At 49.7% G+C, this 18,736-nt stretch overlaps 2 protein-coding genes across 6 annotated transcripts in view; one reads left to right on the plus strand and one right to left on the minus strand.

The window, feature by feature from the left end:
• Senp1 (SUMO specific peptidase 1) overlaps nucleotides 1-7,326 on the minus strand; it is a 98,529-nt gene extending 91,203 nt beyond the window's left edge. The window contains exons 1-2 of one of the 2 annotated variants that reach the window (XM_031354326.1): nucleotides 7,267-7,326; nucleotides 6,855-7,060 (exon numbers count right to left, since the gene is read on the minus strand). The gene's annotated coding sequence lies outside the window, so the exon portion shown is untranslated. Of the gene's footprint in view, nucleotides 1-5,920; nucleotides 6,240-6,854; nucleotides 7,061-7,266 lie in introns of those variants that run through there. The other variant, XM_031354309.1, reaches the window with a different exon arrangement.
• Nucleotides 1-17,827, plus strand: part of Pfkm (phosphofructokinase, muscle) — a 41,290-nt gene extending 23,463 nt beyond the window's left edge. For 3 of the 4 annotated variants that reach the window (XM_031354254.1, XM_031354269.1, XM_031354263.1), the window contains exons 3-23: nucleotides 3,755-3,828; nucleotides 4,864-4,941; nucleotides 6,483-6,672; nucleotides 6,885-7,050; nucleotides 7,904-7,948; nucleotides 8,342-8,450; nucleotides 8,566-8,661; nucleotides 8,873-8,965; nucleotides 9,509-9,634; nucleotides 10,647-10,711; nucleotides 11,290-11,353; nucleotides 12,023-12,172; nucleotides 12,581-12,651; nucleotides 13,098-13,185; nucleotides 13,335-13,487; nucleotides 13,886-14,050; nucleotides 14,973-15,034; nucleotides 15,293-15,404; nucleotides 16,743-16,842; nucleotides 16,925-17,030; nucleotides 17,274-17,827. In XM_031354254.1, coding sequence (XP_031210114.1) covers nucleotides 3,755-3,828; nucleotides 4,864-4,941; nucleotides 6,483-6,672; nucleotides 6,885-7,050; nucleotides 7,904-7,948; nucleotides 8,342-8,450; nucleotides 8,566-8,661; nucleotides 8,873-8,965; nucleotides 9,509-9,634; nucleotides 10,647-10,711; nucleotides 11,290-11,353; nucleotides 12,023-12,172; nucleotides 12,581-12,651; nucleotides 13,098-13,185; nucleotides 13,335-13,487; nucleotides 13,886-14,050; nucleotides 14,973-15,034; nucleotides 15,293-15,404; nucleotides 16,743-16,842; nucleotides 16,925-17,030; nucleotides 17,274-17,418 — 2,258 coding nt within the window. In that variant the 3' untranslated portion in view covers nucleotides 17,419-17,827. The remainder of the gene's footprint in view (nucleotides 1-3,754; nucleotides 3,829-4,863; nucleotides 4,942-6,482; nucleotides 6,673-6,884; nucleotides 7,051-7,903; nucleotides 7,949-8,341; nucleotides 8,451-8,565; nucleotides 8,662-8,872; nucleotides 8,966-9,508; nucleotides 9,635-10,646; nucleotides 10,712-11,289; nucleotides 11,354-12,022; nucleotides 12,173-12,580; nucleotides 12,652-13,097; nucleotides 13,186-13,334; nucleotides 13,488-13,885; nucleotides 14,051-14,972; nucleotides 15,035-15,292; nucleotides 15,405-16,742; nucleotides 16,843-16,924; nucleotides 17,031-17,273) is intronic. The other variant, XM_031354246.1, reaches the window with a different exon arrangement.
• Nucleotides 17,828-18,736: the final 909 nt, after the last annotated feature.

Genomic DNA, 18,736 nt, shown 5'->3' on the forward strand with positions numbered 1-18,736 from the left:
AGAGGTGGCTTTCCCAGAGACAGTGCCGGGCCTCCCACGAGAAAGCACAGGCACTGTACAAGGGGCTGCAGGCATCACAGTAGAGCAAGAGTGAACCGCATAAACTCCACAGGAGCCCCAGCTCTCAGGGCTTGAGCTCAGCAAAACCACTGTCTTGAAACAGAAATATGGAAGCTGAAAAGTCATGACTTCTGGAATGTTGGGTTACATGGAATAAATACTCCCTTTCTAATCCAGAAAGTGCCCAGCCCCACTAATCCTGCTCACGGAGCCTCCTGACATTGGCATTTCCTGCCTTGGAAAAGGCCTCAGCCACCTGCTCCAGCCTCTCTCCAGACCACAGCTCCAACTGTGCGCACATCCTATTTTTAAAGGGGTACAGGCTGGGATTCTATTACCTCTCTGGATACTTATCCTTGGGTTTATAATTCTTAGCATACATCCACTAGAAAGTACAGTTCACATATGACAAACATTTGCCATGATTCTTAACGTTTCCAAGGCCTGGGAAGAAACTTTTCAGTACTGACTCCAAAAATCTTGTGGTTCGGTTCGGTGGTGCTCAGTCGATGGAGTGCCTGAAACATACCCGGGGTGTGGTGGTGCGCACTGGGTATCCCAGTTGGGAGGTAGAGGCAAGAGGGTCAGAAATGCAAGGCCATCCTCACTGGAGCAGGTTTGTATTAGCTCTGCCTTCTGCTTAGCCTTGGGAAGGAACCCATGGCCTGGCTCTTCTCCCCAGAGGGAAGCTGCCTTGGCTGCTTCACACCAGGAGCTTAGGGCGTTCTTCAGAGCCCCCTCTGGTTGTCCCAGAATATCTCTTGCATGCTCCCTGTAACCTTATCCTTCGTCTTGCTTCTAATAAGTCATGCAGTTGCTCATAGAGGTTATTTAGGGAAACATGGAACAGCCAAGAAAAGTCTGGCCAGGACTGGTTAGGGCCAGACTGGGCTAAGCAGTGAGGTTGGGTGGGAGAGACCAAAGACTTCTGGGGACTCCAGGTTTAAAGTACCCTTCCCCGTCTGATGTGTTTAGGCATAGGGTTAGAGCACAGGAGAACAAAGGGGATCCTAAAAACCACTAGAAAGCACCTTCAGCTTAGAGGCTGGCTCGGCGGCCTGTGGACCGCAGGGCTGCGGTTGGGAAGCAGGAGAAGGACATGAGAGAACTGATTTCCCTTGTGGTGGGGTTTTTCTTCTTCTCAATGATTTGGCTATTCCCTGCCTAGCAATGACTGTCGCTTTCCGCTTTCCAGAGGGACCCATCAGTTCATAGTTGTTCCCCTCCCACCTTTACTCAGCTTGGGGGTCAGGATGCTCCACCCTGTGCACTTCAGAGCACGCTTGTTTATTTCCTGAGTCCAGAGCTGCAGCTGTAGAGTGTCCCAGTGGCCGTACGGTGGGCTGAACACGAGCCTCAGTTTCACACGGCCATGGTTGTGTTGAGCTGGCTTTATTCATCTCTCCTGACCCTCGTTCCCTCACACACTGGATGTCCTCACACCTCCAGAAGCTTCTTCCAGAGCAGATATTTGTTGTTGTTCTGAATCATTCCAGCGCTGTATGTGAACTTAGACTTTTAGATGTCACGGGACTTTGCCTCAGTGACTTCCTGAGTAAACAAGGGCTCACAGGTGCCTCTGTTGACAAGCCCGACCAACGTTCCTGTCTTATCTGAGATTTGTTCCTAGATGCATCTAGAAGCTGCGCAGGCATCTAGAACTGCTCCTGATTTTGGAAATGGTTCTTTTGGCTCCCAAGCTGTTGCTAAGTCCCGTTTCTTCTTGTCTCTCTTGCTACTGTTTGTTAGCTACTGAGGCCACTCTCACAGTTCAGTTCCTGACCTTTGTGTTTCTAATCATGTATGTTTTCTCCTCCAAGTTGCTGTGGATGTGCCACAAGAACTTTAATTTCAACCCGTTCTAATGTGAACACAGCGTTGCCCACCTCTCTCTTCCCAGACCAAAGCATGCCTCTGCTCAGCACGTCAGCTTACCGTTTGCCTCAGTCCCCAGTCATGCAGCTTTCCTCCAAGTCTGAAATGTAACCACATTGTCTCCTGGATCCAAGTCCTCCTCTTTGTTCTCTGAGTGTCTTCTGTCCAGTATCTCTTTGTCCCACATGTCCCTGTCCCGTGAGGCCTCCTCATGTCTTATCTAGGATGCCAGAGGCCGCCCAATCCCAGTGATCCCTGTACTCAGGGGACTGTCACCCTGCTGCCAGAGGGCTTGTGATATTCAACACAAATCTTATCATGCCCCCAACCCTTGAAATTCTTAGAGATTCTTGATTATCTGTGACTATTTTCTTGTACATGAGAGAAGTCACAAAGCTCTTTAAGAATCATGAACACTCTGGACCTTCTTCCAGAAGAACTGCTATGACCATGTACTTTTCATAGGACTGGGATTAAATGCACGTGCCTCCACCGCCTGGCTGAAGTTATTTCTTGCTGCTCCCCTTTCTGCAGACATTATTCCTCATTTGTCTGCCTGACAAAAAGAACAGGAAATTGTGTTGTAGATTTCAAGACAAACGATGCAGTTTTGGGCCACTCCTGTCTTGTTGGGCTTTTGCATCCTTCCCCCTTAGGGATCCTTTCACCACACTGTAGTGTTTTAGGTCTCGACACGGGCGTTCCGGACCACACTGTAGTGTTTTAGGTCTCTCGACACGGGCGTTCCGGACCACACTGTAGTGTTTTAGGTCTCAACACGGGCGTTCCGGGTCTTGACACAGGCGTTCCAGATGGTACTGCTCACTGTTGTGTTCTCAGCATGCTGCGTCATGCAGGACATGGTGGGCGCTCTGTTTACCTTTGCTCAGCGGCTGAATGGACCTGCAATCCGATTTGGAGCCAATGACTACATAGTAGATACTGCACTTGCTTGTAAGAGAGGAGAGTGGAGGAGAGAAAGAGGAAGAAAAGGAAGCTCTTCTCATTGTGTTCCAAGTAGCTCTGTGTTGTCCATTGGTTTGTGTTGTACAGCTTCCCCTGCCCTCACCACACAGAATTTAAGAATCATCTGATACACTCTGGGTTCAAACAAAAATATCTGAAAGGAGCATCAATGGCGCTTATAGAAGGTGATTTATTTTGTCTCTGAAATGCATGAGCATCACCGTGAACCTTGGTGATGTAACAAGGTGGGATGTTGGGGAATACATGCCTCTCAGATTCTCTCTACACACTTGTTACATTTCCTGGCACTGATAAAGCTAGAGAATCACAACTGTAAGACACATAGGGAAGTAGATAATTCATATGCTAGCTCTGTGAGTTATGTGTGTGTGTGTGTGTATGTGTGTCTATGTGTGTCCTGACAGAATCCACCATCCAGTAACAAACATACTAAAAACCAAATTGTATTCTATTGGATTACTTAGCCTAGAGAAACCATTTTTCTCCACAAACATCATCCTAAAGCTCTAGTCAAGTCTCTCTTGAGGTGCAAAAAGCAAGGGAAGCCCAGGGAGGCCCTGAGGACATTGGGTGTGAGTAGTAATGTGGAGTGCTGAGGCGGGCAGGTGGGACCTTGGATTCAAAGTGAACTTGGCTAGGTTACTGGCCTCAGGACCTCGACCCCTTGACTGAAACTGGGGAGAGCAGACTTGATTGAGAAGAGGGTTCTAGCTTCAGAGCAAACTCCAGCCAAGGACTAACTCCAGGCTTTAACTCAACATGACTGCTATAGATTCCAGGGCTGCCCCTCTTCAGAGTGACCTCTCCCTATCTTTCTTCTCCCCTCTTGCAGGTATGAATGCTGCCGTCAGGGCTGTGGTCCGAGTTGGCATCTTCACGGGCGCCCGCGTCTTCTTTGTCCATGAGGTTGGTTCTGTGCTTGGCTCTCCGCCTCTCTCCTCTCCCACCTTCTCTTCTCTTCGCCTCGCTACCCTGCTGTGGTTTCTTGCCCTTGATTCTCTGTCTCACTGAGTCTCTCCTTCCCACTGTGACTTCAACAAGAATGCTGGAACCTAGATTTCTGCAAACTCGGTCCTCACACTGACTGTTGAGAAGAGGAAGCACACAGAGAGAGCTGAAGTGGCAGGTCTTTCCTTCGTGTAACTCAGGGCTGAGCCCGGCAGGCAGAGAGAGTCTCGGGGTCTCTGAAGTTTCCTGGCCCCTCCTTGGCTCCCTTTCCTCGGCCAATCTCATGCTTCGCCTACACTTTTTCCCCTGTATAGTCTGTTTGCCCTTCTGTCAAGTTTGGAAGTTTTATAATAAGTCCTGTTTCTTCTCTTCCTTCCACCAGTATTCTAATCCTTCTTTTTTCTTAGGTTATCGAAACTAGCTGTCTTCTCAGTCTCCTGGGAATCATCTCAGAGATGAGAAAAGGGGGTGGGGAGTACAACAGAAGGGTGTTTTGATATTTCAAGAATGAGAGAGAGCCAGGCATGGTGGCCAGTGTTTTTAATCCAAGTACTCTAAAGGCAGATGTAGGTGGATCTGTGAGTTGGAGGCCAGCCTGGTCTACATACTCCACATATGGAGGTCTAGACCAGTCAGAGCTACACAGTGAGACCCTGTCTCAAAAGAAAAGGAAAGGAAAGGAAAGGAAAGGAAAGGAAAGGAAAGGAAAGGAAAGGAAAGGAAAAGAAAGGAAAGGAAAGGAAAGGAAAGGAAAGGAAAGGAAAGAAGAGAAGAGAAGAGAGAGAAAAGAATGAGAGAACCTGGAACATCAAAAAAAGTTGACATGTCCTTTTTTGGACTGCTTTAATTAATTAATCAATCAATTCAGCAGTGCATCCAGGGCCACTCTTGGGAGGATGTGTCTTGAGCCTCTTCCTAGGGAAGCTGCCCTAGTCATGGCTGATGACTAAGGAGGAAGCTTACTGGAGGCCTAACAAATGCCCTGCTCCCCAGGGTTACCAAGGCCTGGTGGACGGCGGCGAGCACATCAGGGAAGCCACATGGGAGAGCGTGTCCATGATGCTTCAGCTGGTATGTATGTCCCGGAGAACCATGCCGTGCTCTCTGTTTGCACCGTCCTTGCCTCATCCCTCTGCTATCCCAGGTCCCCTGCCACGTGGTGCGTGAAGGGTTTCAGTGACAGAAGGAGGGCTTAGATTTGCCCTTTACTCTTTGCATTTGAAAACATCATCCTGGCTCCTCACAGTGGTGAAGGGGGTGGGAATGTGGCTCCGAAGTGGCTTGCCCTTTATCAAAAGGTCATAGCAAGCTGGCTCATCTTAAGCAAGTCCTACTCTGGGGTCATGGGGGAAGTCTGGCCCTGAAAATAACCTTAGAGGACTGAAGCCAGAAGCAGGCTTAAACCCAGTCCTCATGTGACAGAGACGTGACACCCTGAAAGCAGACCATTTAAGGGAGAAGGGATGGAGACAGTCTTGCAGAGTCTCAAAGAATCCCAGGGAAGTTGGCTTTTGCCATCTGCAGCCTTCTATGATATATTCCATGTTGATCAAGTTCCTTTAGAGACATAATCCAAGCCGGGCAGTGGTGGCGCACACCTTTAATCCCAGCACTTGGGAAGCAGAGGCAGGCAGATTTCTGAGTTCAAGGCCAGCCTAGTCTATAGAGCGAGTTCCAGGACAGCCAGAGCTATACAGAGAGACCCTGTCTTGACCCCCCCCCAAAAAACCCCAAAACCAAAAAACAAAACAAAAACAAAAAACCAAAAACAAAAAACAGAGACATAATCCACTTTGCTAGCTTAGAACTATAACCATTTGCTGACCTAGTGAAAAACTTACAAATTACATTTGTATCCTGTTCTTTACATAAATCCACTAATAATTCCATGGGAAGCCACTTAATATGTACTGCTCTGGTGATATTTTTATATAGGGAGTATTGTCCAGCACAAAGTGACCTGAGAATAAACAAGCACTCTCTCTAATACCCTAGAGTCATGAATGCCCAGGAGTACCTATTGTTTATGAGAACTCTTAAATCTACATACCTCTCAGCGGGTCTGTAAGTTCCCTGGAAGTCAAGACTTCCTATCCACAGAGCAGTTTTCCTCTGCAGATCCTTGAATAGTGTGGCTCCTGCCATTAACACCATACATGCCAAGGAATTAAGGGGAACAAACTGGCAGTGACTGGGTAATCTTAGGTAGAATTTTAGTGTGTTAGTGAGGAAGACATACTACCAAGCACACTGCGGTTGAATTCCTTAAAATAGTGTGGATATAATATAATAGTTCCAGGCACTAAGGAAAATCGAAAGACTGAAGTCAGTATGAAAGGTGGGGATAATTCTAGAACAGAAACTAATGTGTATGCAGATTCCTTTGAAAAGAATCACTCTGATGGTTAAATCTTCAATGAGATATATGATGTCAGTAGGTTCCTAGGAGTGTGACAGATATCTTTTCCTTTGTGAGGGACAATGACCTAGGGGTGTCATGGAACTTAGGGGAATGGCATGGTTATCCTGCTCTGTCACTGAGTTGGAATGGGGACATCTTAGCACATTGAGCCCAAGTGTGACTATGCCCACCTCCTGTCTCTCCCCTAAAGGGAGGCACAGTGATTGGAAGTGCCCGATGCAAGGACTTCCGGGAGCGAGAAGGACGACTCCGAGCGGCCCACAACCTGGTGAAGCGGGGGATCACCAATCTGTGTGTCATCGGAGGTGATGGCAGCCTCACTGGGGCTGACACTTTCCGTTCAGAGTGGAGTGACTTGCTGAATGATCTCCAGAAAGATGGTGAGACATTTCATCATCCATACCGCTTATCATGTAACTGTGTACGCATGTGTTGTGCGCGCACTCTTACCGCCCATCAGAGAGACGTGGTAACCACACACAAACGAACAGTCCTTGCCGTCCTTTCCACCATTGCTCTCAGTCTCTTTAGTAATCTGCTCTGTACACGTGTGACTCCTCACCTGCTGGCCTCCACTTTGCTTCCCTCGCAGGGAAGATCACAGCCGAGGAGGCGACAAAGTCCAGCTACCTGAACATCGTGGGGCTGGTTGGCTCCATCGACAATGACTTCTGTGGCACTGATATGACCATTGGTACTGACTCTGCCCTGCACAGGATCGTGGAGATTGTAGATGCCATCACCACCACCGCTCAGAGGTAAGAGCACCTAGGAGGGAGGCAGTAAAAAAGCAGAGGCGAGAACAGACAAGGCCGGTGAGAGCGTTTGACTGCAGAAAAGTGTGGCTTTTCTGGAGCCACAACTTCCTTTTCTGAGACTCAGCCCTGGAGCACTGAAGGTGCTCTGCCCCTAAATGCTTTCTGCCACTCTCCAGTCTGTTCTTAGGCATGATGCTCTGGGGTCCCAATGAATACCTGTGATCTCAATATCGGTGCTTCTCAACCTTTCTACCCGTGCAGTTCCTCATGTTGTGGTGACCCCCAAACATAAAATTATGTTGTTGCTACTTCATAATTGTAACTTTGTTACTGTTATGAATCATAATGTAAATATCTGATGTGTAGGATATCTTGATATATGACCCCTGTGGGGGTTGAGACTCACAGATTGAGAATGGCCATCTTATGTGGTTATGGTCCAGACTAAGGCAGATCTTGAGAGCACACAGTCTGAGGTGCCCTCTCTGACTATGTGGATGCTGTAAGCGACACTGCTCAGAAGTAAACAAGTGGGCAGAGGGTTGGTGGAGGAAATGGAGAGACAGCTGGCTGCCAATTTACCCAGGTGATCTTGTAGTACTCCAGTTTAGCCTAGTCCAGTGTCTACTTTTTTTCTATTTATCTCTGATTTGGGGACTCATCCTTTTTGCTGGAATGGAGTCTCCATACTGCCAGTGAAGTTAGACAGTGCCGCCCACGTCTTCATAGACTTTCAGGAATGGCAGCAGCATGACTGCATCTCCTAGAGGCCAGGGAGCATGGGTGTGTGTGGTGGTGACTTGGTCCTGGCCACAGGAACATGCAGGCTGCAAATCCCATCTTTGTCTTGCAGCCACCAGAGGACATTTGTGTTAGAAGTGATGGGCCGCCACTGTGGGTAAGATCCCCGTGCTGACCTAGAGACGGCCCTTTCCTCTTCCAGAGTCAGTTCAGGGAGAGCTCTGGAGGGTCTGGAAGTCATGCTCCACATGACAGGACGCTCTTTCCCTGTCTCCGCACCATCTCTTCTACCTGCTTACCCGTGCATTTGGGCACGTGCTCAGGCACACATGAAAGCATGCGTAGTCTCTGGGCTGGGAAGCCTGTGATGTAGTAGTGACCTTCAAGGACAGCGTCTCATCAACAGGTCTAGTGCTCATCTGCCTCAAGATTGAAACGCTGAGTCCCTGTATCTTTCATCAACCATGGAGGCTAGGAGATCCTTCTGGGTGTGATGAGGCTAATTGTGGAATATAAAGGTTCCTAGTTCATGCTCTGGCTCTCATCCTAGATACCTGGCCCTCGTCACCTCTCTGTCCTGTGGGGCTGACTGGGTTTTCATTCCTGAGTGTCCGCCAGATGATGACTGGGAAGAACACCTTTGTCGCCGGCTCAGTGAGGTATCAGCACTTTATCTTGCCCTTGAACAGAACCCCTCACCGTGTTCCATAAGTTACCTATTTTCTACCCCTCCATTTAATTCCATTAACCACTTTCTCTCTCGCTCTTGACCAGACAAGAACCCGTGGTTCTCGTCTCAACATCATCATTGTTGCTGAAGGTGCAATCGACAAGAATGGGAAGCCAATCACCTCAGAGGACATCAAGAATGTTAGTGTGCAGCCCTAACCCTCAGCACCCTTGGCTGTTCCTTTGGTGGCTTCTGGGTTGTGACTCTGCGTCTCCTCCTGCTCCTTCTGTCCCTGCTTTCCTCCCACCAGGAGCCATCACAAGACAAAACGCTTTTGTCATAGCTCACCTCAGTAAGCCACTGCTGATCTTCTCCTGGTGGCTTTGTGTTTTCCTTTCTTTGTCCTTTTAGCTGGTGGTAAAGCGTCTTGGATATGACACCAGGGTCACTGTTCTGGGACATGTACAGCGGGGTGGGACACCATCGGCCTTTGACCGGATCCTGGTAAGTCGGGATTCTGAGGTCGCCACGCCTTAGAAGCCCCAGCCTTGCTGTCCTACAGGGCTTATGTCATTAGTCATGCTGCCCCTCCTCCGGCCTAGGCCACAGTGGTTTTCATCCATTCCCACACACAAAGATGATGGCAGGCACTAGCAGCCCTAGTCCTGAATCCGGATCACTGTCTTCAAGCTCTAAGCATCAGCAAAGCTGCTGGGACCTAGCCCTGGATCGTCAGTTTGGTCGTTATTAGCCCATTTCACTTGGAAGAAAGGCAGTCTTCTTCGTTAGCAGGCAGAAGAGCTATTGCTAAACTCCCACAATCTGTTGCTCACAACATGCCATGGACATGCTTCTTTAGAACCAAGTACAGTCCTCAGGGTTCTGATGACAAGAAGGCAGAAAGCCTTGAGTTTTACATGAGGTCTGGGTGGGGAGGTCAGGCACAGCAAGTGCCTGGGTATAACCTCTCACTGAGGATGTCAGTGGAGGATCCTGAGCATCCCGGCCCTTAGCTAAGCAGTTCCTCTGTTCCATGGACTCCTGCAGGGCAGCAGGATGGGTGTGGAAGCAGTAATGGCTCTTTTGGAGGGGACTCCAGACACCCCAGCCTGTGTGGTGAGCCTCTCGGGTAACCAGGCTGTGCGCTTGCCCCTCATGGAGTGTGTCCAGGTGGTAAGTACTGACCCCACTCTTCTCCAAGGGGGCATGAGGTCAATGTCTGTGGTCCTAGTAGAGAAGGCAAGACATACAGGAAAGGGCACAGTGGACTGCAGCCCCTCTTGGTGCAGGAGCTGGGGCCACCGCTCACTCAGCACCAGTTCTCTCATCTGTAAACTGTTACTAAGAAGATGGAAGGGCCACATACTCTGTGATATTTTATAAGTGCCAACCTCATACCCTTCTCATGTAGTTATGTAGGGACACAAATTCTGTGTCCCTACCTATCAATACTAAGACTTGGGGAGTGCTAATTATTAACTTCTAGCAGGTTATCTCACATGTCTATATGTGATATCTACTTTAAATGTGTTTCTCTAAATCAACATAGGGTGACCACTACTCACCTCCAGGGTGATAAAGTTTTGGGGGAGGCTGCAATGCCTCTGACACAGTACCTTGAAAATGTTGGGTTCTCTCCTCCAGAGTAGCCATTCCTTAACAATATGAACACAGTGGCTGATTGCTGAACTCGAGTGTTAGTCCTGATTGTTGGGGCTAACTGAATTTCCCTCATTTTGGGACCCACTTCTCTCTGAGACTTGAGAATCTCAATAACCTCCAGGATAATCCATGATAATAACCTGATAATCCACATTTGAGACTGCATCCCCAAAGAGCAGAAGCCAAATCCCTGAGTAGATGCTGGGCATTGAGCAGCATGTGGCAGGGACCCTTCTTACCTTTAGAAGTTCTTCATTTCCTTGGTTGTCCCAAGGCTGGCCAGAACCTGAGTGTAGACAGGAAGCTCGGCCACCTGTGGACACTGCTCCGCTGTGCCCAGAATTCCAATCTAGTCCTTTTTGCTATTTGTTATTCAGGAAAAGTTAAAAAGAAATAAAGATGCTTCTGAGATAGTTTGGGGGACTGAAAGAGATGCTGTGTAGATGAGCAGGATCCCATCTAAGCAGATCTGGTCACGCAGAATCAAGCCTTGGGGTTGTGACTTGCTGTATTCCTCCCTTAGACCAAAGACGTGACCAAGGCTATGGATGAGAAGAGATTTGATGAAGCCATTAAGCTGAGAGGCCGGTGAGAAGATAACCAGAAACTGACTAAATATAGCAGATGCCAGAATGAAGCCAAAATGATTATCACTCTAGGCCCAAAACATGAGCTGCCTTTTCTAATTATTGTCTACAACGATTTCTTCCCCAAGGAAATCAGTAGTGAGGTGCCCAAGAGGCTCCGTTCATCCAGGGATGCTCTCCCTGGAAAGAGCCTTTCATTCTTACCTGTCATGTCTAGACGTGGAGCTCAGCTAGGTTCCGGGCGTTGCTAAGCAAGGAGTCATCCCCTGTGCTGAGCACAGCACCTGGGACAGGAATGCTCAGGGAGTGGTTGATGAATGAACATCCCCCCTACAAGCCCCTCCCTACTCCCTCACTCCCCACTGTGCCTGTTTAGTTCCTCAGAGGTCTACCCTGTGGAAATGCATTCAGGAGACCCAACTCCTGACCAGATTCCTTCAGAAGACCCAACTCCTGACCAGATTCCTTCAGGAGACCCGACTCCTGACCAGATTCCTTCAGGAGACCCGACTCCTGACCTATGGCCGCTTGCCCCGGGAGCCGCCTGAAGACACCCTGTTCTCTTTGCTCTTTGTATAGGAGCTTCATGAACAACTGGGAGGTGTACAAGCTTCTAGCTCACGTCAGACCCCCAGTCTCTAAGGTATTGGCACCTTGCCCTTTCCTGACCTCACTTTCTCTTTATGAAGTGCTGCCCGTGCTCCACACAACCTTGCTAATCGCTGTCCCTGCTCCTGTTCAGTGCTGCAGCCCTGACCCTGGTTGATGACTTTCCATCAGCCACCCCAGATACCAGTCCCATGCTTTTACCTGTCCTGACCAGAGAACCCAAGACTCACCCTGAGTCCAGGGTTGACAAAAGGGCATGAAGAAACAGGAAGGAGGGCTTCGATCCTGTGTGTCTAATCACACCTGATCCACAGCAGCACTGTCCCCTTGAAAGCATGGTTCTCAGTTTTGTTTGGGGTGCTTATAAAGTATGCGAATCCCTGGGCCCTTCCCTCAGCAGAGTGAGGTCTGGACCGGTGGCAGGGTGTGCAGTTCAGTAAGCTCCTCAGTCAACTGGGATGCAAGTGGTCCGAGGACCACATGCTGGGAGCGATGTTCTACAAAGGCTGCTAGTCTATTACCATGACACCACTGCCTATGGTGATTTGTGGTAAAGAATCTCACTGCTGTAGGATAAAGTTACAGACTCTGCAAGCTCCTTGGGGGTTGGGAGGTGAATATCACACACATCCCTAGGGTCTCAGAGTTCTGCCTCTCCTGGTGATTTCCCCCCTGAGGGTGTGTCTCTTTCTTCCCTGAACAGGGCGGGCTGCACACAGTGGCCGTGATGAATGTGGGGGCCCCAGCTGCTGGCATGAATGCTGCCGTTCGCTCTACCGTGAGGATCGGCCTTATCCAGGGCAACCGAGTGCTGGTTGTACATGACGGCTTTGAGGGTCTGGCCAAAGGTCAGGTATGGAAACACAAAGGACATACACACAAAGGATGGGGCCATGAAGGGTCAGCATAGGAGTGGCCAGTCCATCGTCTCTGCCACCTCGCCACCCTAACTTCTCTCCAGGAAGCATAGTTAATTCGGGGGCAATAAGGATAGGAACCCTAAAACGAACCTTGCCAAACATCACATCTTATTATTTCTTTGTCCCAGAGCTCAGCATAGCATCCACCGTCTTAGGTGCTTAATATTCCCCAATGAGTCAGGAGGAAGAAGTTCAGTGCAGGAAACAGGCCAGTGTCTGGGTCATCTTCCCACCCAAGGGACTCTGAGGCATCAGAAGTGGCCCAAGAAGTGGCGTTAGTCACACGTGGGCTTCCCTGGTGCTCTGGTCATGGTGCAGAGCTGTATGTCCTTTCTCTGCAGATTGAGGAGGCTGGCTGGAGCTATGTTGGAGGCTGGACTGGTCAAGGTGGTTCTAAACTTGGTACTAAAAGGTAAGCACCCTGTCCCAGTTGCCCAGTCAACATGCTTTTGAATGTGGGTGTCAACCCATTGTAGCAGGGCCTATGTCTACCGCTCTTCAAACTCGGCATCTTCAGTCAGGACGGAGAGGCCCAACCTCCTGTCGTGTAGCAGATCTGCCCACTTAAAAGGTCTGCTGTGTACTCTAGAATGTGGGAGAGTGTGGGAGAGTGTTGTTGTTATTTGTTTTTCCAGAAAGGCTTCCTGTGTGCAGCCCTGGCTGTCCTGGAACTCACTCTATAGACCAGGCTGGCCTTGAACTCAGAGACCCACCTGCCTCTGCCTCCCAAGTGCTGGGATTAAAGGCATGCACCACTACTGCTGGCTTGCTTTCTGATTCTTAACTTTCCTCTCCTTCCATCTTGCTGTCTCACCCCCCCACCCCCCGATTTCCTGACCTCTGCCGCTGGTCAACTAGGACTCTCCCCAAGAAAAACCTGGAACAGATCAGTGCCAACATAACCAAGTTTAACATCCAGGGCCTTGTCATCATTGGGGGCTTTGAGGTGAGTGTCTCAGCATGTCCTCCTCCCTCCTCCTCTCCCTCCCTCCCACCCTCCCTCCCTATAGACATGCTCTCTTTCCTGCTCTCTCTCTCTCTCTCTCTCTCTCTCTCTCTCTCTCTCTCTCACTCTCTCGCTCTCTCTCTCTCTAGGCTTACACAGGGGGTTTGGAGCTGATGGAAGGCCGGAAGCAGTTTGATGAACTCTGCATCCCATTTGTGGTCATTCCCGCCACGGTGTCCAATAATGTCCCTGGGTCAGACTTCAGCATCGGGGCTGACACAGCACTGAACACCATCTGCACGGTGAGCACCTGCCACCTCCCAGATCATTGTCCTGGTCCAAGAAAGTGACCCTCTTTTAAGTAAATAGCAGTGTTTGAGACAGTCTCCATCCAGCCCAGGCATCTGTGCTAAAACTCCTTCTTCCCACCTAGAAATCTGTCATTGCTGTCAAGGGCCTTTTGGTTTTGCCCTCTGAGGGGATAAAGTGTGACACCCCTATTCTTAGCAACGTTAAAGACACAACAGCTTCCTTTCCAGGAGAGTTCTACAATGCAGTGCCCTCTTTGAATGCAGGCGCTTGATGAGGTCCAGGGTCTCTCCAGCCTGGGATATAGCTCTGGAGTTGAATTAATGAAAAAGGCTGAAGAGAAAGCATCAGACTTGTGACGCTGGCTTTCCACGGCCCCTTGTCTTTCCAGACTTGTGACCGAATTAAGCAGTCTGCAGCAGGCACCAAACGCCGGGTGTTTATCATTGAGACCATGGGTGGCTACTGTGGTTACCTGGCCACCATGGCAGGACTGGCTGCTGGGGCTGATGCTGCCTACATTTTTGAGGAGCCCTTCACCATTCGAGATCTCCAGGTAGATGGCCGCCAGAGCCTGCTGGGGGTCTCTCCTATTCCAGCCTATCTCCTGAGTGTTCCTTCAGGAACTGGAGCTATGAGAGTCAAGGGGAGGCTGGAGCTGATGGGCCCCTCACAGGTGCTCTCCAGCACAGTCTCACATACATGGGTTGCACAGCTACTATTATGGGTTGCATTTTGTCAGGTAGCATCCTGCTAAGCCCTTTGTGGAGTGTGTATCTTATCTTCACAACAGGCATCCAAAGCTATGGTCGTATTGTAGGTGCGAAAGGCTTAGCGGGTTTGAACATTTGAGAGCTCATAAGACAGCAGCTGGTTTAAATGCTCGAGGAATCATGACTGTCTTCTCAGTTCTGAGGGGTGTCTCCCTTCTCCTTGGGGGGGCAGGACTCAGTTCTTCTGGGAGTCTCCCTTCACCTAGGGTGGGGGGTGGGGCAGGACTCAGCTCAGATGTCACGGAGAGGGTCAGATGATGGTCATGATTTTTCCAGCTTTGAGTTCCGTGGAGGGGAAGAAAGCTACAAAGTAGAGATTCAGCAGCTAGTTGGGGGAACTCCCAGCTCAGGGCCCCCTGCCAATCCTTGCCAAAGGCAGAGAGTAGAACTCTTCTTTATCTGCCCACCTCAAAGCTCCAGTGAGGGTACATCCCAACAGCTGACTCACCACCGTACATACAACCCGCCATGCCGAAGGGGCTGAAATGTACAATCAGGGGAGCTTTTTCCAGCACTCCCTCTCAGATCTGCCTGTCTCCGTTTGGCTCTTTCTAAGTCTCATAGAGACTTAGACCCAGTTTAAACACTGGCTTGGGAGCGCCCCCCAAGCCCAATGCCCCAGAGGTTTGATGTAGAAGAGGGGCAGGGTGTTTGTCCATCCTGAGCAATTCCAGCTAAGTGTGGGATTTCCTGTTTCACGTTAAGGTGAATGTTGAACATCTGGTGCAGAAGATGAAAACAACTGTGAAGAGAGGCCTGGTGCTGAGGTACCTTGGGGCAGCTCGGCAACAGCACTCCTAGTTAGGAGAGACTAGGCAGGGAGGTCTAGGCTGTGGGCCCATCAGTGGCTGCAAACCTGAGGGATTTGATGTAGAGGAGGGAGGAGTGAAACGGCCTATCCCCTGAGCCTTGGGAGGAGATAAAATAACTTATGAAAGCAAAGAGCAGAGAGGAGGAATGGACCCCCAGGCCTCTGCTTTCCTGGGGGAGAGGGATGGACCCCCAGGCCTCTGCTTTCCTGGCAGGAATGAGAAATGCAATGAGAACTACACTACTGACTTCATTTTCAACCTCTACTCTGAGGAGGGGAAGGGCATCTTTGACAGCAGGAAGAATGTGCTTGGCCACATGCAACAGGTAACGAGACACAGCCGCGCCTTCACGGCTACCAGAGCCCCCAACAGCTAAAGAGCTTCAACCGCATAGCTCCAGTTACCTCATTGCTACCGTGGAACAAGGCTGGGTAGTAACATCAACACTTCCTTATCTTAGGCCGACCTGTCTTAGTCACTGTTCTGTTGTTGTGAAGAAACACCATGACCAAGGCAACTCTTGTAAAAGAAAGCATTTAATTAGGGACTTGCTTGCACTTTCAGGCTTAGTCCATTATCATCATGGCAGGGAACATGGCTGCACATATGATGGCAGGCATGGCATGTCTGGAGTGGTAGTTGAGAGCTACACCCTGGTCCCCAGGCTGAGAGAGAGACAGACTAAGCCTGGCTTGGGCTTTATGAAACCTCAAAGCCCACCCACTGTGACAGACTTCCTTCTAATCATTTCTAATAATGCTACTCTCTGGTGGTGAGCCTACAGGGCCATTCCTACTCAAACCACCATACGGTCCTAGAGATGGCATCCATTCTCTGCTTAGGATACAGTTCCTCGACCTGGGCATCACTGCCACTGGGGGATGAGGAGGAAAATGGGGTCAGAGAGAAAAACATTTTCCATTCCACTTACCAGATGAGAATTAGAGCCGAGTGTGCCTATTTAAGATGGTTTTCCACTGTACCTTCACCTTTCGTGAGCCTGAGGAGTGAGTGTAGGCACTTGTTCGTTTTGGCTCCCACTTCCACTAACTGGCTTCAGGAGGAAGGCCATTACTGGGTAGTCCTAGTTCCAGATGGCCCCAGCTCATGCCTCTTGAGCACCAATGTTCCTCTATCCACAATGAATTCCCAATATCTTGGGTTGAGGAAAGGTGCAGCTCCTGCGGGAATGGAGTGTTATTGGATGGGTGTGTATATGTGTGTGTGTGTGTATTTGTATGTATACACACACACACACACACACACACACACACACACACACTCCCTCCTGCTTCTCTCAGTTCATAGAAAAGCTGATAGAATATTCTGAGCTCCTCTCTGGTACAGCTAGGTTGGGTTACAGAGGACATTTCTGTATCAGTGATGGCAGTGACTGCCAAGCTGCCACACTAAGAAGTAGACAGACCAAAATGGGATCTGTCACTTGTGGAGTGAAGAGAGCCATGTGATTACCATGTCCTTTAACTGACTGTCCCTGCGCTTGATCACAGGCCAGCTCACCCCAGGTCGCTTCAGTGTCTAAGAGTGTCCTTCTAGTCTGAGTTCCGTCCTGTAAATCCAAAGACCATTCTTTCTGTATATCTAGATATCTGTACTTCACTAGGATCCTGTCTCTTAAGTTTTCTGATTTTCTCTCCCTCAGGGTGGAAGCCCAACTCCCTTTGACAGGAATTTTGCCACTAAGATGGGTGCTAAGGCTATGAATTGGATGTCTGGGAAAATCAAAGAGAGTTACCGTAATGGTATGTGGGGTGTGAGGGCAAACCCCCTGTCCAGAGGTCTACTTCTCGGTTGAGAGAGTAATTGACCCATCCTTTATTCCAGGACGGATCTTTGCCAACACTCCTGACTCTGGTTGCGTTCTGGGGATGCGTAAGAGGGCCCTGGTCTTTCAGCCAGTGACTGAGCTGAAGGACCAGACAGATTTTGAGTAAGTCATGCTTGCATTCTGGAGTCGCCCTCTCCCTCCTACTCCGTCAGGCCTGCTCCCATGGCCTGTTAACAGTCTCCAGTGCACTCCCTGTCAGGCCTGCTTCCATGGTCTGTTACCAGTCTCCAGTGCTTCCTTTGTGGATACTCCTGCCGATTCTGTCTCCCTTCTCCCCATAGGCCTTTGGCAGAACTTCTCTGGGGTACACCGACATCACCTCACCATTCCTTCATTTCTCTGTAGGCACCGAATCCCCAAAGAACAGTGGTGGCTGAAGCTGAGGCCAATCCTCAAAATCCTAGCCAAGTATGAGATCGATCTGGACACCTCTGACCATGCCCACCTGGAGCACATTTCGAGGAAGCGGTCTGGAGAAGCTGCTGTCTAGACCTCTTTGGAGGGAGGGGAAAAGATCATCTGATCATGGTCAGCTCACACCCTGGTAGATCTAAATCCATGGCTTCTCAGTGGTCTAGCCCAGCCCCCTACCCTTCTAAGTTTCCTCCCTGTACTCCATACCTGCAACCAGGATCAGCTGAGGCCAGGAGCTGGGGGAGGGGCGGTAAGTGACTCCTAGGTGGCTGTCCTTCCTTCCTTCCACCCCAGCGCCATCTGTCACCCGGGCTGGATCTCTCTAGTGCTACTGCTAGATTTCAGCTACTCAAGAGTTTTCCTAAAAATGAGCTTTATTTATTTCTTTGTGATAACAAAGAGCCTTAGGTCCCATTACTTGTGCCACAGTGATGACGTTTAACTGCACTAATAAATGCCAGCCGGCCACTGTGCTTTGGGTACTCGGAACTGTCTTCCCAAGGGGACTCTCATATCAGCCCCGGAGAGCAGCACGCGTGACTGTCCTGTGCACTTCTGCTTGGTTTTCGTGGCACCCAGCACACAGGACTGACCCTCAGCTTTGTCTCCCACTAGACCCTCTATCGTGTTTACAGAGGATGTGTCTTTCTCTGAGCACGAAGTGATGGTTTATTTCTTGGTCACATACCCATTCCCCAGCCATCCCACAGTCTCTGCTCAAATCAGCACGGTTTCGACAGGTCCTTTGTGGGGAAGACATGTACATTCTGTAAGCCTGGACAACAGCGACACTGGTGCTGAAGCTGCGTTGGCTGGAGTCGGACTGACGCCAGATCTTACGTAGCCGAGATCTGTCTTCTGTCCCACATCAGAAGCTGTACCTCTACAGGAGGATGGGCTTGCTCAGTGGGCTTCAGGCTTGGGACGATAAACTCTACCCCAGTGTGACAGGAGCATGCCCTATTTTTAATTTGCGGTGAGGATTAGCCTCCACACAGCGGACTGAGACTCTCAGGTGCACATGAGCCCATTCCTCCCAGTCCATATAGCTTTCTTCTTTCTTCTTTCCTGCAGGAGAGACACCTGCAGTCTTTTATAGGTATCTGGCTGTGGGAGGCAATCCAGCCGTCCTTTTTAGCAGTTCTAAATGGGCTGTTGCCAGAGTCTGACGTTAGGGCATTCTTTAAAGGCCAGAGAAACTAACATTAAACGCCAAGTGCACCATTAGGCATTCTACATGTTACCACTGAGTCCCCACAACAGCTTCATGAAGGGAGTGCTGGGAGCCCTCTTCAGAGGTGAGGGCATTGTCTCCAAGTGATTCAGGTCTAGATTTTAAACTGACCTTTAGAATATATACACATTTTAAGCTAGGCATGGTGGCACCTTTTTTT

The sequence above is a fragment of the Mastomys coucha genome, unplaced genomic scaffold (assembly GCF_008632895.1).
Source record: "Mastomys coucha isolate ucsf_1 unplaced genomic scaffold, UCSF_Mcou_1 pScaffold11, whole genome shotgun sequence".
NCBI lineage: Eukaryota > Metazoa > Chordata > Mammalia > Rodentia > Muridae > Mastomys > Mastomys coucha.